This window comes from Myotis daubentonii, chromosome 3 (genome assembly GCF_963259705.1).
Source record: "Myotis daubentonii chromosome 3, mMyoDau2.1, whole genome shotgun sequence".
In the NCBI taxonomy this organism is placed as follows: Eukaryota; Metazoa; Chordata; class Mammalia; order Chiroptera; family Vespertilionidae; genus Myotis; species Myotis daubentonii.
In genome coordinates, this window is record NC_081842.1 from 201925478 (window position 1) to 201947608 (window position 22131).

A 22131-nucleotide genomic window follows, 5' to 3' on the forward strand; every position below is an offset into this window, starting at 1 on the left:
AGGGCCAGGCAATGTGCTAGAGAGAACGACTTAAGAGTTAACTTTCCCTTGAAGCGTATAGACTAGTCAGGGAAACCGACTGTAAGCAAATAGTTATTCAGTTAAAGTTGCGCAAAGTGCAATGAGAAAGCACAGAGGAACTGGCCTGGGGGGGTGTGGGAGACAACGGAAGTTTTCCCTGAGGTGGTGAGCTTCAGCTAAAGCCTGAAGGATAACCAGAAATTGACCAGACAGTGAGAGAAGGGAGTGGGGAACAATAGTGCAAAGGCCCCAAGCAGGGAAAGTGCTTGGCACCAGTGAGGAACTGAAAGAAGGCCGGCATGACTGGCACATAATGAGAAAGAGGGTGGCACCAGATAAACTGGAGAATTGGGCAGAAAGGAGAACTATAGGAACTGAAGATGTTAGCTACAAATGATCAGCTGGTAAATGGTTAATAGCATAGCATTCTCAGGTTTCCGTTTTAAGATGACGTTAACTCTCTTTAATTCTGATTGCAGTGTGGGAAATAGATTTAGGGAGAAAAGAGAAGGTTAGGAATTAGAAGAGTATTGCAGTAAGTCCAGGCAAAAGATATGGTACAGCCCTAGCTGGTTTTGCTCAGTGGATAGAGCGTCAGCCTGCGGACTGAAGGGTTTGATTCCAGTCAAGGTCCCATGCCAGGGGTTGTGGGCTCAATCCCTAATAGGGGGCGTGCAGGAGGCAGCCGATCGACGATTCTCTCTCATCATTGATGTTTCTATCTCTCTCTCCCTCTCCCTTCCTCTTTGAAATCAATAAAAATATATTTTAAAAAAAGATATGGTATAATAGAATGACAGTGAAGACAGTGAGAAATGGGCATTTTAGGAGGTAAATTAGAGGTATTGGTGATTGATTGGATTTGAGGGAGGGCATTAAAGGAGGACCCGGTATCAAGGATGATATCTCATTTTCACCTGAGGACATGCTTAGAGAGAGGAGGGAAAGAAAAAACATAGGTGTTGTTTGTGATCAAACCCAGGTATGTGCGCTGACCGGAAATTGACCCAGCACAAGACAATGCTTAACCAACTGAGCCACTCCAGCCGGCCTGATGGTACCTGGTTTGATTTGAGTAACTGGGTGGATGAGGTTTCAGTTTCTTTTTTTTTTTTTTATTAAATCTTTATTGTTCAGATTATTACATTTGTTCCTCTTTTTTCCCCCCATAACTCCCCTCCTCCCAGTTCCCGCCCCACCCTCCCCCCTCACTCCCCACCCACTGTCCTCATCCATAGGTGCACGATATTTGTCCAGTCTCTTCCCGCATCTCCCACACCCCTTTCCCCCCCAAGAATAGTCAGTCCATTCCCTTTCTATGTCCCTGATTCTATTATGATCACCAGATTATTTATTCAGTTGATTCTTAGATACACTTGTTGATAGATGCATGTTTGTTGTTCCTAATTTGTATCTTTACCTTTTTCTTCTTCCTCTTCTTAAAGGATACCTTTCAGCATTTCATATAATACTGGTTTGGTGGTGATGAACTCCTTTAGCTTTTCCTTATCTGTGAAGCTCTTTATCTGACCTTCAGTTCTGAATGATAGCTTTGCTGGATAAAGTAATCTTGGTTGTAGGTTCTTGGCATTCATCACTTTGAATATTTCTTGCCATTCCCTTCTTGCCTGCAAAGTTTCTGTTGAGAAATCAGCTGACAGTCGTATGGGTATTCCCTTGTAGGTAACTGAGTTTCTTTCTCTTGCTGCTTTTAAGATTCTCTCTTTGTCTTTTTCTCTTGGCATTTTAATTATGATGTGTCTTGGTGTGGTCCTCTTTGGATTCCTTTTGTTTGGGGTTCTCTGTGCTTCCTGGACCTGTAAGTCTATTTCTTTCACCAGGTGGGGGAAGTTTTCTGTCATTATTTCTTCAAATAGGTTTTCAATATCTTGCTCTCTCTCATCTTCTGGCACCCCTATAATTCTGATGTTGGTACGCTTGAAGCTGTCCCAGAGGCTCCTTACACTATCTTCGTATTTTCGGATTCTTTTTTCATTTTGCTTTTGTGGTTGGGTGTTTTTTGCTTCTTCGCATTTCAAATCTTTGCCTTGATTCTTGCGCTCCTCTGGTCTGCTGTTGGGAGTCTGTATAGTATTCGTTATTTCAGTCCATGTACGCTTAATTTCTAGTTGGTTCTTTATCATAACATCGAGGGTCTCATTAGATTTCTTGAGGATCTCACTACATTTATTGGCGGCTTCTAGACAGTTCTTAAGAGACCTTAAAAGTGTGGTTCTGAACTCAATATCCTCCATTGACAGTTTTGTCCTGTTTCTTTGTCTCCGCATTTTTTATGCTTTCTTGGTGCACCCCCTAGTGGTCTTTGTGCGCAGTCTTGTTGTAGTTAAGCCTTGATTGTTGTCGGCAATACCGGGGGTGATTTGACCTCCAGGCTAACTGGCTATGAGAGTCTGCTGTGTCTGCAGTGGGAGAGCTTCTGTGCTGGATCTCTAGGGCGGTGCTAATCTAGTGTTTGCCTGAGGCTATTCGGCAAATGGCTCTGGGCAGGGCTTGGGCGGGGCGGGTCCCAGGGATCTACAGGGTGGACAGGAGCGAGCAGTTATGGCTGCTCTCAGTCCCGTCCCTAGGGGCTCTGCCTCACAGAGTCCCAGCAACCGCTGCAAACCTCGGAGAGAAAGCTGCCTTCGAGTTCCGACCGAAGCCAGACAGTCCCGCTTCTCCCGTTTGAGTCTGGGTCCCTAGAGACTCGCCCGGATCTGGAGCTCAGAGTCTGAGACTCCCTCCCGATTGAAAACAACAACCGCACCCTCCGCCGCCAGCCCGCTCCTCGTGCACTCCGCACCTGAGTATTTCACTTCCGCACTGCGCCTCCTCTGAGTCTGGGTATGATATTCTCTTTCCTCCTAGTTGTAGAATTTCCACTCAGCCAGCCTTCCTGTGGTTCTGGGTGATGTCCGTTCCGTCTTTTAGTTGTTTTTTGAAGTGGTTGTTCGAGGCAGCAATCTCCAGCATTAACCTATGCCGCCATCTTGGTTTCTCTCAGGTTTCAGTTTCTAATATCAGCGGGAATACTGAAGGATATTTGTAGGGTTGGAGAAATATTATAAATTTATCTTTGGAGAAGATAAAACATTAGATAGAAATGTTCTGTAGACAAAGAGTTTGGAGCATAGAGAGGAAAACGGGGCTTAGAATACAAATCAAGGAGATTTTGGGATAGTGATGTTAGTTGAAGCCAAAGGAGTCTATGATATATGTCCTCAGAAGAGGAAGAGAACAAAAGACCCAGCACCAAACCAGAGAGAGATAAGGGGAAACGGAGACAGTAAATAATTTCCTCACTCAGGCTATTTCCATCCCCAGTGTGGGGTGTGCAGGTGGCAGCCTAGCAATGATTCTCTCTCATTGATGTTTCTAACTCTCTCTCCCTCTCCCTTCCTCTCTGTAAAAAAACAGTAAAATATATATAAAAAAATACAAGGCAGTGTGCTGTATAATTTTGTTAACCAGTCACCCAATACATTCAATAAAAAGCATTCAATAAAAATGCTTAGCAGTCCTCCAGGAAGTGAGAAAGGTAATGATAATGTAATGAGTTTTTCATAAAGTTGATGGTTGGCTTTAAGTGCAGGTATGTTTTTATGAATTACTGAATGGAGGTGTGGAAAGAGCAACCTGAGACCAGGCTTCAGGAAAAAAAGACAGCTGGGTGAAGTGGCCTTAAAACACTAGGAATTCACAGCTGTATATATCCAAGAACAGATGTTAGAGACATCAAGGGCAAAAAAGAATCAAGAAAGAGCCAGCAGTTGAAGGAACCTTGAAGATTCAACTCAGAGTCTAGAGAGCAGAATTTTTAAGATTTTTAAAAATTGATTTTTAGAGAGGAAGGAAAGGAGAGAGAGAGAGAGAGAGAGAGAGAGAGAGAGAGAGAGAGAGAGAGAGAGAGACTTCAATGTGAGAGAAATATTAATCAGCTGCCTCCTGCAGGCCCCCTACAAAGGACTGAGCCGGAAACCCGGGCATGTGCCTTTGACAGGGATTGAACCAGCAACCTTTCAATGCACAGGACGATGCCCAACCAACTGAGCCACACCAGCCAGGGCAAGAGCAGAAATGCTTAGCAGTCCTCCAGGAAGTGAGAAAGGTAATGATAATGTAATGAGTTTTTCATAAATCTAAATTTATTCAAAGCAGAGAACTATTCTTTATTCTGAGATTATTTTTCTCCTACCTTTTTGAAGTAAAAATGCCCTTTCTTTTCAAATGATGCTAGTAACAGTTGGCCATTAAAAAATATGTCCACATTGCCCTAGCTGGTTTGGCTCAATGGATGGAGTGTCGGCCTGTGGACTGAAGGATCCCGGGTTTGATTCCGGTCTAGGGCACATGCCCAGTTGTAGGCTTAATTCTCAGTAGTGGGCATGCAGGAGGCAGCTGATCAATGATTCTCTCTCATCATTGATGCTTCTCTATCTCTCTCCATCTCCCTTCATCTCTGAAATCAATAAAAATATATATTTTTTAAAAATATATCCGTATTTAGTAAAATATGATCTTGGGCCCAGCTGATGTGGTTTAGTGGTTGAGCATTGACCTGTGAACCAGGAGGTCATGGTTTGATTCCCAGTCAGGCCACATGCCCAGGTTGCCAACTTGATTCCCAGTAGGGAGCGTGCAGGAGGCAGCCAATTGATGATTCTCATCATTGATGTTTCTATCTCTCTTTCCCTCTCCCTTCCTCTCTGAAATCAATAAAAATATTTTTTTAATATATATATAATCTTGGGAACCTCATGTTGGTTACTAAGACTTTGGTGGGGGGAGGGCTTCTTTTATTGATACATAGAGTCTAAAAGTCCAAATAGCACTGTGCTAAGGAACATTTTACGTTATAATTTCAATCTAATACAATAGGCTGGAGAGAAAAATGAAGCATAAACAAGATTTCTGGAAATAGCGCCAAGGGGAAGTGAAGCTAGGGAGTCCCTGGAAGGACTGGTTCCATATTCATCTGTGCCAAGAAAAAAATAGTTAAACCAATGCAAACAGTTAAACTATTTGTGGCAATTTTCACTGATAAATTATTTTGGTCCTTGGGTGGTAGCTACGAAGAACTTAAATAATTAAGAATATGAGAGGCCATGTCCAATTTGATCAAAAAGGCTAATCAGAATGTCTCAGTCAATGGAAGTATTAACTTAGCATTTCTGAGGCATAGTACTTTAATTTTCGTCTCTGGAGCTGGAGAATATTTGCTTTTTGTTCAGTCGGCAAAGGCTTTATAATACTATCAATGTTTTATGGAGTAGGTTCCCTGTATAAAACTGGCACATGGGGTTGGGCTTAGCAAAGAAATGAAGGAGTTCTAACCAGGGACACTGACATCAGCATCATCTCAAACAAGGCCATTAACAAATCAGTACTTCCTGTGACAGGTGGACAGATGAGCTGGATTCTAAAATCCTTCAGCAGGTAAGCAGACTTTCCCAAAGCTCCAGTACGCCCTCTCCAGTACTCTTGAGAGAGGGTGAGTGGGATTTGCTGCCCATCAGATAGCAAAATCAGATCCACTGCCCCAGATCTCTGAAATCTCAACTAAGTTTCATCAAGATCTAGGCCCAGTCCTAAAACTAAAAATTTTAATATACTAAAAGTTGAATGTAAAAAAAAAAAAAAAATTTAAGGAGCAACTGAACATGTTATCAAATCAAACATTATTATAAAGTGATTTGTTGCAAGGCTCCTTTTAGATATTAAGCTTCTTTAGTATATTTTAAAACTATTTCATTAATTTGATGGGTACCCTATGCTTCAAAATGTATGTTGTTTAGAGTAGAAGATAAATGTTAGTTTACTCAATGTAAAATGAAGTAAATAATGCTATCTACCACATAGGACTGTTGTGAGGATCAAATGGTTTAACATATATAAAGTGCTTAGAACAATGCTTGCTTGGTACATAGTTTCCCTTTAATAAGTATTGGTTGCTATTATTACTACTAGAGGCCCAGTGCACAGATTTGTGCACCAGTGGAGTCCCTCAGCCTGGCCTGCAGGGATCGGGCTGAAACAAGCTCTCTGACATCCCCCAAGGGGTCCCAGATTGCGAGAGGGCTCAGGCCAGGCCAAGGGACCCCACTGGTGCACAATCGGGCCAGGGAGGGCTCCAGGGCATGTCTGGCCCATCTCACCTAGTCCCCATCAGCCAGACCCCAGCAGCAAGCTAAACTACCTGACGGAGCATCTGCCCCCTGGTGGTCAGTGCGTGTCATAGCGACTGGTTGAATGATCAGACACTTAGCATATTAGGCTTTTATGTATATAGATTGCATCAAGTATCTATCAAGCTCTACTACATGCCAGGCACTGTTCCAGAGGATGTAGAAATAGTAGTGACTAAGAGATAAGAAAGGTCTCTGCTCTTATAGACCTTCCATTCTAGTTGGGAGAGAAAAAAATAAGTGTATGTCAGGTGATAAGTAAAATGGAGAAATAAAGCAGGACAAAGGCAAATAGGAAGCATAGTGTGGAGAAAGGTTGCCATTTTTTATAGTGTGGATTGTCAGGGAAGTCCTCTCTTCTAAGGTAACATGAACAGACTTGAAATGAGAAAAAAAGCTTTGCAGTTATCTAGGGAAGAGTGTACTAACAGATTATTAAATAAAAAAATAATAAAGCTACCAAAATAAGTAGGTCTAGGTTTGTAATACCTAATACTAAGGGACAGGATCTGTAAAGAAGCTATGCCCCACCTAAGATAGGCCTCAGTTCCAGTCAAGTGTTGCTATGAGGAAATGTGAACCAGTGTTATCAGATCTTCTATTTTTTTTAAACTGTATCTTGTATTTTTTCATGTGAATTGCCTTAACTTTTGAAACTGTATAGGCTTAAATGCATATATAAATGTTCATCAAGCCCTAACCGGTTTGGCTCAGTGGATAGAGCATCGGCCTGCAGACTCAAGGGTCCCGGGTTCGATTCCGGTCAAGGGCATGTACCTTGGTTTCGGCCACATCCCCAGTAGGGGGTGTGCAGGAGGCAGCTGATGGATGTTTCTCTCTCATCGATGTTTCTAACTCTCTATCCCTCTCCCTTCCTCTCTGTAAAAAATCAATAAAATATATTTAAAAAAAACGTTCATCAAAAGACATGCAAGAATGTTCAGAGGTATTATTTATAGCAGCCCCTAACTGGAAACTACCCAAGTGCCCATCATTAGAATGGATCAGCTATGGCATAGTAACAGTTTCTACACAGCAATGAGGAGGAACCAACTACAGTGTTTACACATTATGGGTGAATCTCACAATATAATGTTGAGTGGGGGAAAAAGCCAGTCACAAGAGTTCAAAAACAGGTAAAAAGCTATGGTGTTAGAGCTATGGTGTAGTGATTACCCTGGCTGGGAGAGGTGCTGGTAAATTCTTTTTCTTGATCTGGAAACTGATTTTATGGGTGTGTTCAGTCTGTTACATTTTTCAAATTGTGCAGTGAATTGTGACTTTCCTGTTTGCATTTATACTTCAATAAAAAGTTAAGACAAACAAAAACATGGGCCAAAGTAAGTCTTCAGGCTGAATCAGGACTGTGGAATTCTAGTTTGCTCTGTAATACATAGATTTCTTTAGAGAAAACATGAAAGAAATTACACCCCCCCCCCCCAAAAAAAACATATTTTGAAATGCAGGTAAACCAATGGTTCTCAACCTTGGCTGCACATTAGAATCACCTGGGAATCTTTTTAAAATCCTGATTTCTGAACCTCATCCTCCGGAAATAACAAAGAAACAGAATTTCCGGAGGATGAGGTTCAGAAATCAGGATTTTAAAAAGATTCCCAGGTGATTCTAACGTGCAGCCAAGGTTGAAAACCACTGAGGTAAACCGTTCTGTGTATGATTTCCTTAGAGAGGCTCCTACAAAGCCCAATGCGGAACTTTATCTTCTGGGTCATTACCCAGCCTCACACTTACCCTTATACTGTATGTGATCCAATACTATTGTTCATCCTCAAACTAAGAGAAAAATGTGCACACACACACACACACACACACACACACACAAAGCCATAACTACCAGTAAAGATAGAGAATTGGAAACCACACATGCAGGAGAACCCAGAGTCAATTTCAAAGTAGGGTCTGGTCTACTTTAGGTTGAAAGGGTACCTGAGAGGCTGAGAGGCTCATAAGAGTGGAAATTTCTGGTAGTTGTGAAGAGGTAATAGGAATCATACTTGGCTTAAAGAGTTATCCAGGAAAAAGGCATGTCTTAGCCTGTCACCGACCATAGGGAGAAAACCAAGCATATGTAAAAGATAGGTCTTAGAATCTGTGTGTGTTGGGAAACTTAGCTATAGTCAGTGCATTAGCACTTCCCAAAGGTATTTCAATTCACTAGAGTGAGGAAGGCTGTTTTAGGTAGTGAAAACAGCAGTCTTTGGATGTATGCTGAGGTTTGGGTCCTGGGGGTGCCTTGAGAAGTAATTTTCTCCAGTTGAAAGTTACTAACATGGCAGAATTTGGGAACCAAATGCAATTTGGTTTGGGAAATAGTATGGATAAGGAAGTTAGAGGAAAGTAGAACCTTCCAGAAGAAGTCAAATTGCATAGCTCAGGAAAAAGGTGTTCCAGAATTGGGAAGGAAACCTGGAAAGGACTCAATTAGAGCTTAGAAGACAAATCCCAGGGGCAAAGAGAGTCCAAATCTAGCAGAACTGATCCCATGAAGTCCCTTGCCTAGTGTAACCACCTCAGTGATTACTGTATTACATTACAGACTACACAAGAATTTCGCAGGGAGGAGGTATCCTAAGTGTGAGGGAACTGTACTAGATAAGTTATCTGAAAATGCAGGGATTAGTCTAGTATCTGAATTTTTTTCTCAGAAAGGACTATTTCCTCAGGAGTATTGCCCAAAGTGAGTCCCAAACTCATGCATATTTTTAGAATGCCATCTTTTCTTTATCCTTCCTACCTTCTTTTTTTTTTTTTTTTAATATATTTTATTGATTTTTTACAGAGAGGGAGAGAGATAGTCAGAAACATCGATGAGAGAGAAACATCGATCAGCTGCCTCCTGCACATCCCCCACTGGGGAAGTGCCCACAACTCAGGCACATGCCCCCGACCAGAACCGAACCCAGGACCCTTCAGTCCGCAGGCCGACGCTCCATCCACTGAGCCAAACCGGTTTTGGCCCTTCCTACCTTCTTGACCTGGACCCATTATAACTCAATGAACTAGTAATCCCATATTTCATACTTGATTTTACTAGTACTATTTTTATAATAAAACTAGAGGCCTGGTGCACAAAATTCATGCATGGGGGGAGGAGGGGTTCCCCTCAGCCCAGCCTACACCCTCTTCAATCAGGGACCCCTCGGGGGATGTCCAACTGCCGGTTTAGGCCGATCCTGGGGATTGGGCCTAAACCGGCAGTCAAACATCCCTCTCACAATCGGACTGCTGGCTCCTAACTGCTCACCTGCCTGCCTGTCTGATTACCCCTAACTGACCCCCTGCCAGCCTGATCACCCCTAACTGCCTCTGCCTGCTGACCTGATTGCCCCAACTGCCCTCCCCGCCAACCTAGTCACCCCCAACTGCATCCTCCCCACTGGCCTGGTTGCCCCTAACTGCCCCCCCTCCCCTGCCAGCATGGTCGCCCCTTACTGCCCCCCTGCCGGCCTGGTTGCCCCCAACAGCCACCCTCTGCTGACCTGGTTGCCTCTAACCTCCCTCCCTGCCAGCCTGGTTGTCCCCAGCTACCCCCACCGGCCTGGATGCCCCACACAGCCTGCTGCTCAGTTGTTTGGTCGTTCCTCACTAACCCCCCTGCTGACCTTGTTGCCTCACTCAGCCTGTTCGGTCATTTCGGATGTGACAGCCTCTGGCTCTTTATATATATAGATGTTACCAATACCTATACTTCCTACAATACAAACTTACCTTTAATGAGTTTTATGAAAATGAGATAAAATGACATCTCTAAAGAGCATCATCCACCTAACCTGAATATTAATTTCCAAGGTATTTGGATTAACATTGGTTCTCCTTCTCTAATGTGGACAGACATGTAAAAGAAACTTCAGTGAAGTGACTTTGAATCCTGAATACTCAAGTCTATTGTCCATTTTTATTTCAAAATAACTGGGAGTGGTTTTTGTTTTGTGGGAGTGGGAGACAGGGAAGGAGCCTGAAACAGAGAATAAAGTGGGGGCCAAATAGGGACATGACCAAGGTGAGACATTTGTACAGTTGACTCTGAGGCCTTTGTAGAAACCACATGACAGGAAGGTTTGGGCATTTACCTTCCACCAGCTAAATTCCAGTCTTGCACTGGATTCATCTGATGGAAACTTGGAGAAGTTGACACATGACTTGGTTTTCTCCAGTAGGGTACTCTTGGGAGAAACATCCCATGCTGTTGACTTAGCGTGGCTCTGGAGGCAAAAGCAGCAAGAGACTAAGGGTTGTTTTTCCCTTGTATAAATAAATCCAACTACTTGAAAATGGAGTACAAAAAGAACACAAGTGGCTGAAAATGGTCTCTCCTAAATCAGCTTAGGGTCACACCAACAGAAAAGTAGCTCATATTTGCTGACCCCTGCTTCCAAACTGGGTCAGGTACTTGATCCTTCGTTTTCTCAGCTCCCAGCCAAGAACTTTATCACTGTACTGACTCCAATAAGATCAGTGATTGAGCTTCAACCTGTGTATCAGTTAGATTCCCAGTCAGGGCACATGTGGGCTCAGTAGAGGGCATGCAGGAGGCAGTCAATCAATGATTCTCTCTCATCATTAATATTTCTTCTCATCATTGATGTTCCTATATCTTTCTCCCTCTCCCTTCCTCGCTGAAATCAATTAAAATACACACACACACACACACACACACACACACACACATATATATATGTATATATATATATATATATATATATTTTTTTTTTAAAGATGATGTTTCAGTATCTCACTAGAGAACTTAACCTCTTTCTGCCTTTGGTGGTCTGCTGAAACCTATGGATCAATCCTCGTAATAATGCTTTTCAATGCATGAAATAAAATACATAGGATTACAAAGGAAACAATTATATTGAAGTATAATTCCAGACAATCTCTGGAGTATGAATTCCTTGAGTGTACAGACTGACTGTGTTTCCACCTCTGTACTGCCAGTGCCTAGCACAAAGCCTGGCACATAAATCATACTTTAAATGTTTATTGAATGAATGAACAGAAAGATAGATGGCTACTGCAAAGTCAGCCTGAGGAATGATTCATTGAAAATGCCTGTGCACAGACCAATGGCTTGAATATGTCTCACCCCATGTAAGATCATCTACACCAGGATTGTGAGGGAACTCCCACTCAACAATGGGTGCTATAGCATCTAGCAATAATGACAGGCTATTGGAAGACCAGAAAACAACAAAGCTCATGTATTTCCACTAGCTGGAATATACAGAAAGTAAAAGTAAACAGGCTCTGTTAGCAGGAAATCTCTTGACTTTGGAAGCATAATGTTCACACTACTTTAAAACTACCAACAGCTCTGAGGGAGGGAAGAAAGTAACCTGAACTAGTGTATAGGTGTCCTCCAGGGCTGCTCCTCTGTCCTGAAATGGGACTCCTGTCTCTGGGAAAGAGAAAAATATCCCTAAAAACCACAATAGGGATGATATGCCTTTCTAGGTTCAAGTAGCAGTTTTACTCTTAGACAGAAATACTGGTTTTGTTTATGTACTAACAGGAAACCTAAAGAAGCAAGAAAAAAAAGCCACTTTCCTCACTAAAGATATATAAAGGGCCAAAGGTTTGTTCTAAGCTGACTGCTACATCTATTAAATATTTTGAAAAGAAAAATACAACCCCAGACAATTTTAAAGTTGAAAACTACAACTGTATGGGGTTCAGAAATCTCACCCTTAAGGCTTTTATGACTGACCCTCCTAAGTTAAAGGGCTTCTCCAGCTATATACATCCTTCTGAGGGGTAGCAGAACTGTTTCCACTTGCTTGACAACAGGGTTTCCAACATCTGCTGGAAGAAACATGGCTTCAAGTGGGTGCCTTCTTAAAAAAAAAACACAAGTAACTATAGGTCTAAGTTTTAATTAAAAACAAAAACAAAAACCCTCCCACTCCTTAGGTATGTGCTTTTTTGACCTATTTTTCCTTTATACTGTCTGCAGTTTCCCTATATTTTTCCTAATGCAGTAAACAATGCAACCAAAAGAAATAAAAACCAGGGTCCACTCTTACCCCAAACACTGAAGATGGCCAAAGAGAAGTAATCAAAGCACAGAAAATGGCCCAGCTCTAAATATACAAAAAACATAAAAAAAGAAAGAAAACAAGACACACACCCCCCAAAGAATTATTATTGACATTTCTGGTACATTTCCTATAACATAATGTTGCAGACAATGCTTCTTTCCCAGGGAGTCCAGCTTGCTCAGTAGGAGACATCCACTCGGTGCCTCAGGATAGGCTAGGGGTGTTGAGTCTTCCTGCCAAGCCTAAGGCTTTTTTTTATGAGCTCAGTCTCACAGAAAGATCTGTGGTAAAAAGGGGATGAAGGCAGGCACCTGTCACTGTTCTCCAAATCAGCTAAAAAGCTGAAGAGAATGGGATCCAGGAGACAGATGCCATTAACAGTTAAGGGATAGAGGGTAGAACAAGAGGAAGCACCAAATGAGTGGCTGCTTTTGGTTCCAAAGCCAAAAGAGGGCCCCACCAAAAAGGGCAGCTGGTCTGGATGAAGAATTCCTCTGCTCCTGGAGTCATGCAATAAAATGATGGGCTTGGAGCCTCACCCCACAACAGCCACAGTCCAAGAACCAGAGCAATTTACACCATATCACACAGTTCACAGAGTAATGGACTGATCCTAGTTTAGAAAGGTAAGTGCTTTGACAAAGTTGGGGGCAAGGTGGGCTTGAGTCCCAAAGCACAGCTGTGACATCCCTCGATTTCTATTTCTCCTGATGCTACTTGCTCCATGCCAATGTACCTTCCACTTACCACTGGCCTCTCCTCAAAATGGCACCTATAGTGGTAACCCTCAGAGGTACCAAGAGGCATCAGTTGCACTTCTGGAAATAAGGTAATTTCTTTGCCCCATCCTGGCAAAGCACTTCCCTTTTTAAACTGCTGCTCCAAGCAACAGAGCTCCCCCTCCAAGCAGAGTTCAATTTCCTTTCAGAGTTTTGCACTGGCCTCGAAGGGCCCATTCCAGGATACAAAATAAATTTCCTTCTGCATCCATGTGTGAGTGGGTTGCCTTCCAGTATCAGGTCTGTGTTCTACAGTTTGGTCAATGCATCTTTAAGAAAATAAAACCACATGCGTACACAGATAGATTAGCCTGGAAAGGGCTTTTGGAATAGGTTTCTGGTTATCTTGATGCCTCCCCTAAAAGAAATAACTTCCTTGGTGTAAGAGGATGAGGACATTGAGTGACCTACTCTCAACTTCTGGAAGGACAGCTTGTTTTGTCCATTTTTTCAATGAGGGGGTGGGAGGGACCCAACATATTCAGTTACATCAATGAGATTTGTTTTTCTTTTTAAAAAAAAAAGGATCCTACATGGAAATGAGTGGGACAATGATAAAAGTAAACAAATATTTAAAATTTCAAACCAAAACATATTTCCTGGCCCCAATATCCCCAGTTAATCCTCTAAGACCACAATCTCCACATTGTGGACTTGATGCTGATGTTCTTCCATCTCAGCCACAACTTTCTCCTCAGTCCTAAGCTCTGTCTCCAGAATGACTGCTTTGCCCTCAGTATCCTCAGCTTCTGGGTCTGGGGCTGGGTCAATCTCAATGATGGTCTGCCCATCCTCTGAGGTGCTTTCAACAGCCTGGATTGCTGAGGTCAGGCCAGACTCCATGGCCACCAACTCCACAGGGCTCACCATAGTGGTCATGTTGCCCAGGGTATTCCCATCCTGCATGGCAGTAGAGCTTAGCAGTGCCAAGCTAGATGAAGGGTGGATGGTCACTGTGTCTGGTGAGCTGCTCTTGGCAGAGGAGACCACTGTGGCATAGCGGAAGAGCTGAGGGCCAGAAGGCAGTGTGTGGACAGTCACAGGACTGGAGCCCTGGCTGAGGGTGGCCACTGGAAGATTGCCCATGGAAAATGACTGACCCACTGGGGTGATCGTGATGGGTGAGATGACTGTGAACTGAGGCTGCTGGACAGGAGGAGATGAGCTCAGGACGGTGGTGGAGGCTGGCCGCTGGAGTCGAGGCCTTTTTGGAGGCTTAGGAGTGCTCACAGGCATCAATACCACATTTTGAACTGTCTGGGATTTCAGCCTCTGATCCTGAGCTTGTTTCTTCTGCTCTTCCAACTGGCGTTCCAAGTCTATGGAAAAAAGATAGACTTTGTGTGGATGGAAGTATAATCTTGGGAACAGTAAAATGGGGTGAGGGGACCTGGGGTTTTGCCACTCTGTAGCCTCAAGAAAGTCACTTCATTGTTTTTATTATTTTTTAATTATTATTATTTTTCCTTCATTGTTTTTAAGAAGAAACTAAACGGGATGATTTGTTAATCTCTTCAGTAACAACATTTCCTTGTATGATTATAGGCAGGGCAATAATCCAGGATTTTTTCAAGCTGTAATCCTACTATAGCTCAACTCTAGAAGCTCCTGTGGCATTTTGTCAGCAAAATGCAAACCAAAGCAACCTCCAGTTGGTCTAGCAGCTAAGATATGCCCTGCCTCAAACTACAGATGAAGATAAGAAATATCTTTACAATCCCTTTGGAACTGCAATGGATCTACAATGGCCACTCTAGAACACAGTGATTCCCAAACTGTGCTTCAAGGCAGGATCACCTGGTGACCCAAATGGCCTTAGTCTACTATTAGCCCCCAGAGAAGTCTGGAGAAAGTTACAGAGGAAGTTTCTAAGAAATACAGAACTGAGGAGGTCTTAAAGTTCCAAAGTGACTGACTTAAGGTCACAGAGCCTGGGACAAAAGTCTCTGATGGCCAACTTGGTGGCTTTTCCATCACAATATACCTATCACTACCTTTCTCCAGGTGTCCAATTCAACCTTGTGACCACTGGTGAATCTGGTTCTACACCAGAACGTCTCTATTACTTAGTACCTGATAAACAAGCAATAATCAGTTACACCTTTAGAGCACTTTGTTTCCTATGGAACACCAAGAGCTAGTTAATTACTTGCTTGGAATAAAAGGAGTAGGTAGAGATCAAGAACATGTTCACAGATTTTAAAATAAGGCTTTTTAAAGTTACGATATACTGCATTTTTTCCATTTTCAGTAGTAATCAAAAAAATGTGAACCTAAACAAGATAAAAATAAAATCTGTAATTTTTAAAAAGCTAAATCAGGGATTACTATAATAACAATGTCCAATGTTGATGAGTTCAAACTGCTGGCATAAATTGGCATAATCTTCTTGGAAATTTGACAATAATTCACAGAAATCCATAAAAAAAAATATCAATACTATAACCTTAAGCTTAATCCTGGGAAGTAGTTGAAAAAAAACCTCAAAAATAGAAGTTATAGGCCTGGCCGGTGTGGTTCAGTGGTTGAGCATTGACCTATGAACCAGGAGGTCCCAGTTCAATTCCTGGTCGGGGCACATGTCCAGGTTGGGGGCTCTTTCCCCAGTAGGGGTGTGCAGGAGGCAGCCAATCAATGATTCTCTCTCATCATTGATGTTTCTATCTTTTCCTCTTCTGTCCTCTCTGAAATCCATAAACGTATATTTTAAAAATATATATCTCTATCTCTATCTATCTCTCTACATAAACTGGGTATAAAAATAACTTTACAGCAACCTAAATTGTTCTTCTCTTATCAAATGACCTTTCAAGAGTCTTTGGGCTTTATAATTGACTATAATTTGTTCTACATCATTCAAAGGCTGATGATCCTCCTTGACTTATTTTATATCCTTCACCTGCTTTACCTCCTTCAAAAGCCTCTCTTGATTCCTTCCAGGTATAAGTGATAACTCCCTTTGTTCTTCCATCATACCTGCTATAAGCCACTGTCATAAAACAGATTACTTTTTGCACTCATTTTTTTTTTTTTTTTTTTTTTTAAATATATTTTATTGATTTTTTACAGAGAGGAAGGGAGAGAGATAGAGAGTTAGAAACATCGATGAGAGAGAAACATCGATCAGCTGCCTCCTGCACATCTCCCACTGGGGATGTGCCCGCAACCCAGGTACATGCCCTTGACCGGAATCGAACCTGGGACCTTTCAGTCCGCAGGCCGACGCTCTATCCACTGAGCCAAACCGGTTTCGGCTGCACTCATTTTTATGTCTGCTTTCCCTCGAGTTCCTTGAAGGCCCTCAATATTCAACATTATATTTCTAAAACCTAGTTTGAAGACCAGCACAAGGTAAGTACTTAATAAAAAGAGTTAAAATATCCATGTGCTCATCATTTATAATGGAAAATAGGCTAAATGTGTATCTGTCAAAAGATCTACACTAATAAAAGAGAAAAATGGTAATTGGCGTACAACGATACCCTTTTCATTGGCTAATCAGGGCTATATGCAAATTAACTGCCAACTATGATGGGCAATTAACTGCCAACAAGATGGCGGTTAATTTGCATATGTAGGCACAATGCAGGGAGGCGAAAGGGAAAGCAGGAAGAAGCCCCCTGCCACTGACAGTGATCAGAAACCCAGGGGGGAGCTAAGAGCTGGGGGGCAGGGCAAAGGCGGCCCTGGGGCCGCCTTTGCCCTGCCCCCCAGCCATGATCGGAGAATCAGGTGCCTTTGCCCCCCAGCCATGATCAGAGAATCAGGCGCCTTTGCCGCCCTGGCCAGTGATAGCAGGAAGTAGGGGTGGAGCCAGCGATGGGAGCTGGACACGGTCAAAGCTGGCAGTCCTGGGAGCTAGGGGTCCCTTGCCTGGGCCTAAAGCGGAGCCCACGATCGCGGGGCCGCTGCAGCTGCGGGTCCCCGCTGCCCGAGCCGGACGCCTCAGCCAGAGGCGTTAGGCCTGGGCAGGGGCGGAGCCTGCAACCGCGGGGAGCTGGGGGTCCCCTGCCCAGGCCTGACACCTCTGCCGGAGGCCTCAGGCCTGGTCAAGGGGCCGGTCCGGTGATTGGTGATCGGAGGGTGATGAGGGTCAACTCCTCTGGGTGAGGCATCAGGCCTGGGCGGGGGGCTGAGCCGGGGATTGGGGGGATATGATGGTCCCCTTGCCCAGGCCTGAAGCCTGGGTCAGAGGCGTCAGGCTTGGGCGGGGGGTGGAGCAAGCGATCAGAGGGAGATGGGGGTCCCCTGCCCAGGCATGATTCCTGGGCCAGAGGCCTCAGGCCTGGGCGGGGGCCAGAGCCAGTGATTGGGGGGAGATGGGGGCCCCTGTCCAAGCCTGACACCTCTGGTGGAGGCGTCAGGCCTGGGCAAGGGGCAGATCAGGTGATCAGAGGGTGATGGGGGTCTACGCCTCTGGCCGAGGCATCAGGCCTGGGAAAGGGGCAGAGCCAGCAATCGGAGGCGTCTGGGGGTCCTCAGGCCTGGGCTGGGGGCAGAACCAGTGATGGGGAGAAATGAGGGTCCCCTGCCCAGGCCTGACACCTCTGTCAGAGGCATCAGGCCTGGGCAAGGGGCCGATCCTGCGATTGGAGGGTGATGGGGGTCAACGCCTGAGGGCTCCCATTATGTGAGAGGGGGTAGGCTGGGCTGAGGGACACTCCCCCCCACCACCACCCAGTGCACGAATTTCGTGCACCGGGCCCCTAGTTCAGTAATAATAATGTAAAAAAGACAAAAGCCAGTTTCTTCTGCCACCAATATTACTGGATTGATGGAGCATTCTTGCAGACATCCCAATTCTCCAAAAGATATAGAAGGAGTACTGTGATGCTGGCTTCTTTCTCTTTTCCTTTGTGCCTTCTCTGCTTCCCACTACTTCACCCCACCTGGGTCTATATATAAAGCAAAAGTCAAACATGATACTATGTGATTTAAAAGAAATAAAAAGAAAGAGGGAGTTGGGGGTGGGGGTAGGAAAAAGAAGCAAAGAAAGGCCTGGCCGCTGTGGCTCAGTGGTTGAGCATTGACCTTTGAACCAGAAAGTCACAGTTCAATTCCTGATTAGGGCGCATGCCCAGGTTTCAGGCTCAATCCCCAGTAGGGGGTGTACAGGAAGAGTTGATCAATGATTTTCATCATTGATGTTTCTATCTCTCTCTTTCTCCCTTCTTCTCTCCGAAATCAATAAAAATATTAAAAAGAAGCAAAGAAAATATATATATATTTTTTTAAAAAGAAGCAAAGAAGGAACCACGCCAGTCCCAACAAATTTCAACAAAGAAATGTCAAGAGTTGCCTGGCAGGCGTGGCTCAGTGGTTGAGCGTCACCCTATGACGGTTTGATTCCCGGTCAGGGCACGTGCTCAGGTTGCAGGCTCAATCCCCAGTGTGGGGTGTGCAGGAGGCAGCCGATCAATGATACTGTCTCATCATTGATGTTTCTATCTCTCTCTCTTCTCCCTTCCTCTCTGAAATCAATAGAAAATATATTTTAAAAAAAGAAAGAACTGGCAAGACTCAAAGGATAGTAGTTTATCACCTAAGAAGAGAGATAAATTATACATACCTGTCAGAGTATAGAGAAACTGCTCTTCTCCTTGCTCTATTTGGTTCCTTCTGTTGTCCAAAACCTTCTTAACCGTGTCCATTAGGCCAAATGTGTGTGCCACATTGTTGAGAACAGCAGCATCTATTTAGAAGAAAAGACATGTCTGTCGACTTAAAACAGAAAGGTTTTCCACCAACTCCCTCTTGTGCTGTTTACAAATATGGAACAATCCGAAAATGATGGGACTATAGTCTAATAAACAATTTTAACAAAGATGTATCACATGTATAACTAATTTAGATTTAATTGTTATATCTATATTAATATACTATTAACATATCTATAATTAATACCTATATTAATATAAATAAGAGAGAATTGAGAGAACTACTTTTTGGCACACTGATAATGGCAATTATCAGGTAATTACCTGTGGAAAAAGCATGGCTAGACCTGAGTTCAAAACCCAGCTAAAGCCCTGGCTGGGTTTTTCAGTGGTTAGAGTGTCAGCCCATGCACCAAAGGGTCTTGGGTTCTATTCCCGATCAAGGTCACTTATTTCAGTTGCAGGTTTCCCAGCCACAGGAGGGGCTATTGCAGGAGGCAACCAATCAATGTGTCTCTCTCACATTGATGTTTCTTTCTCTCTCCCCCTTCTCCCTCCCTTCTATTCTCTCTAAAAATCAATGGGAAAAATACCTCGAGTGAGGATTTTTTTTTTAAAATATATTTTTATTGATTTCAGAGAGGAAGGGAGAGGGAGAGAGAGATAGAAGCATCAATGATGAGAGAGAATCATCGATCAGCTGCCTCTTGCACATCCCCCACCGGGAATGTGCCCGCAACCCAGGTACATGCCCTTGACCGGAATCGAACCCGGGACCTCTCAGTCCGCAGGCTGACGCTCTATCCACTGAGCCAAACCGGTTTCGGCAGGATTTTTTTAAAAAAAAAACCCAGTTATGACCCTGGCCAGTGTTCTCAGTAGTTAGAGCATTAGCCCATGCACCAAAGGGTTATGGGTTTGATTCCTAGTCGAGGACACATGCCTGGGTTATGGGTTCGATACCTGGTCCTGGTTGGGCTGCGTATGGGAGGCAATCAATCGATGTATTTCTCCACATCAGTGTTTCTCTCTCTCTCTCTCTCTCTCTCTCTCTCTCTCCCTCCCTCCCTCCCTCCCTCCCTCCCTCACTTCCCCCCTTCCACTCTCTAAAAAAAAATCAATGGAAAAAATATCCTCAGGTGAGGATTAACACACACACACACACACACACACACAAACCCAGTTATGATCTTTAGAGAAGTAACTTCTATGAGCCTTAGTTACCTAGTGTGTAAAATTGGGATATCTATACATCAGTGTTTTCATGAGGCCAACAGGATAACTAGATATTGTTAGAATTAACACACTTACCTGTGACCTGGAAGGGCGCTTGAATGAGCCGCTGCTGAACCCCCCTGAGTAGCTCCTCTATTTCCTTCTGTATGTTGCATACAACCTCTTCCATCAGCCCTACATCAGCTATTCCTTTCCAGAACATCAAAGTGTCCTCTGGTACAAGAGGAATAAGAAAGATGGTAAACAAGGGATGCTACATATACTTAGGCACATTTCTACGGTGTGTTAAATTCAAAATTATTTCAATTCAAAAGGATTCCTTTTTGGGTCACTTCTGGGAAAAGGGAAAAATCTTTTGGAGTATTAGCTGCCTCCCTAAGTTGGTAACTAATTATTTGGCCTCTTTAGCAAACTAGGGACTTGGGATAATTGCCTCATTTTGTCATGCCCTCAATTTGTCATTGCTCTGGCTACAATGAATAGGTATGTTCCTCTAATAAATATAACATATTAAATATTATTTATTTAAATAATTTAATTTAAAATTAAATATTTAAAATTTTAAAGTTAAATAATAAAGATATTAAAGGTATACTAAAATAAAGGTATAATCGCTCTAATCATATACTTCAAAAAACAAAGTAAAACAATTGAATAGGTGGTATTATAAACTCCCTGAAGTCAAAGGCTATGTCTTTTCATTCACCTGTCTAGCATCTAGCAACAGGACTAACTAAAAATAAGCAGCGCTCTAACCGGTTTGGCTCAGTGGATAGAGCGTCCGCCTGCGGACTGAAGGGTCCCAGGTTCGATTACGGTCAAGGGCCTGAGTTGCGGGCACATCCCCAGTAGGGGGTGTGTAGGAGGCAGCTGATCGATGTTTCTCTCTCATTGATGTTTCTGACTCTCTATCCCTCTCCCTTTCTCTCTGTAAAAAATCAATAAAATATATTTAATAAATAAATAAATAAATAAAGCAGCAAGCCCTAGCTGGTTTGGCTCAGTGGATAGAGCATCAGCCTGCGGACTGGAGGGTCCCAGGTTCAATTCCAGTCAAGAGCACATGCACGGGTTGCAGGTTCGGTCCTCAGTAGGGGGCATGCAGGAGGCAGCCCATCAATGATTCTCTCTCATCACTGATGTTTCTATCTCTATCTCCCTCTCCCTTACTCTCTGAAATCAATAAAAATATTTATAAATAAATAAAAGTAAGCAGCAATAAATATTTGTTAAATGAATAAATAAATGGAGGAGGATGTGGAGCCTCTCCTGATCCCCTCTAAGTGAATCATTATTAATCACCATCTTCTAAACCATCTGCTACCTAATTTTTTCTTCTAACATCTTGCAGCTTGGTTTATCTAAGAAGTATACCAAAGTTGGAAGTAGTTTGACAGGATTTAAAGCATGGACTACAGTCAAACTCAGCTGAACTCAGCTCTGATACTTATTGGTTGTGTTACTGATATTAGGCAAGTTGCTGAACCTTTCTGAATCTCAATTTCTTCATGTGTAAAATGTGACTGCGGGATGTTGCATTGATTAAAGTAAGAGGTTTTCAGCTATAATTAATATTAATATGCATGAGACAAACCAGCAAAAGTAATTAAAAGGACTTCTGTGTCCATAATTATAATGGTGATAAGGTCACAAAACTGTAAAATATCTGAGCCCATAGAAAATTACCTGAAATTTCCTCTGAGTCTTTCTTCACTCCCTCTTCTGTGGCCATGGTGACAGCAGCAGTGAGAGCCGAGTTCCATTCTAACCCTGCTTCTTCCATGCTCTCTTCTGAGATGGCAATCTGTGTGATGTTACCTAAAAACAGTCCATTAGCGATAAGCTCAGTAAATTTTATGAAAAAGTCATAACTATCTTCCATCTCATACTCAAAGCCCTGTTATTTTACTATTTAGCTTTTTGCCTTCAGATCCCTATATTAAAAACTAGAATCCTAGAAAAAAGAAAAAAACAAACAAACCTAGAACCCTAGGAAAACCAAGAAAAATACTGGATTTTCTAAAGAAAATCTGCCTTGCAAAGAAAATATTTTCTTCTTACTCTGAATAGAAAGTGAAAGGTAACAACCCTAACCAGTTTGGCTCAGTGGATAGAGTGTTGGCGGACTGAAGGGTCCCAGGTTTGATTACGGTCAAGGGGACATACCCAGGTTTCGGACTCAATCCCCAGTAGG

General features: G+C 43.2%; 1 protein-coding gene across 9 annotated transcripts in view; it reads right to left on the minus strand.

Moving 5' to 3' along the window:
- Positions 1–11412: 11412 nt before the first annotated feature.
- GMEB1 (glucocorticoid modulatory element binding protein 1) overlaps positions 11413–22131 on the minus strand; it is a 38228-nt gene continuing 27509 nt past the window's right edge. For 7 of the 9 annotated variants that reach the window (XM_059690535.1, XM_059690536.1, XM_059690543.1 and 4 more), the window contains 4 exons: positions 21624–21755; positions 20013–20150; positions 18614–18736; positions 13561–14363 (listed from right to left, as the gene is read on the minus strand). In XM_059690535.1, coding sequence (XP_059546518.1) covers positions 13663–14363; positions 18614–18736; positions 20013–20150; positions 21624–21755 — 1094 coding nt within the window. In that variant the 3' untranslated portion in view covers positions 13561–13662. Of the gene's footprint in view, positions 14364–18613; positions 18737–20012; positions 20151–21623; positions 21756–22131 lie in introns of all 9 variants that reach the window. The other 2 variants (XM_059690542.1, XM_059690544.1) reach the window with 1 other exon arrangement.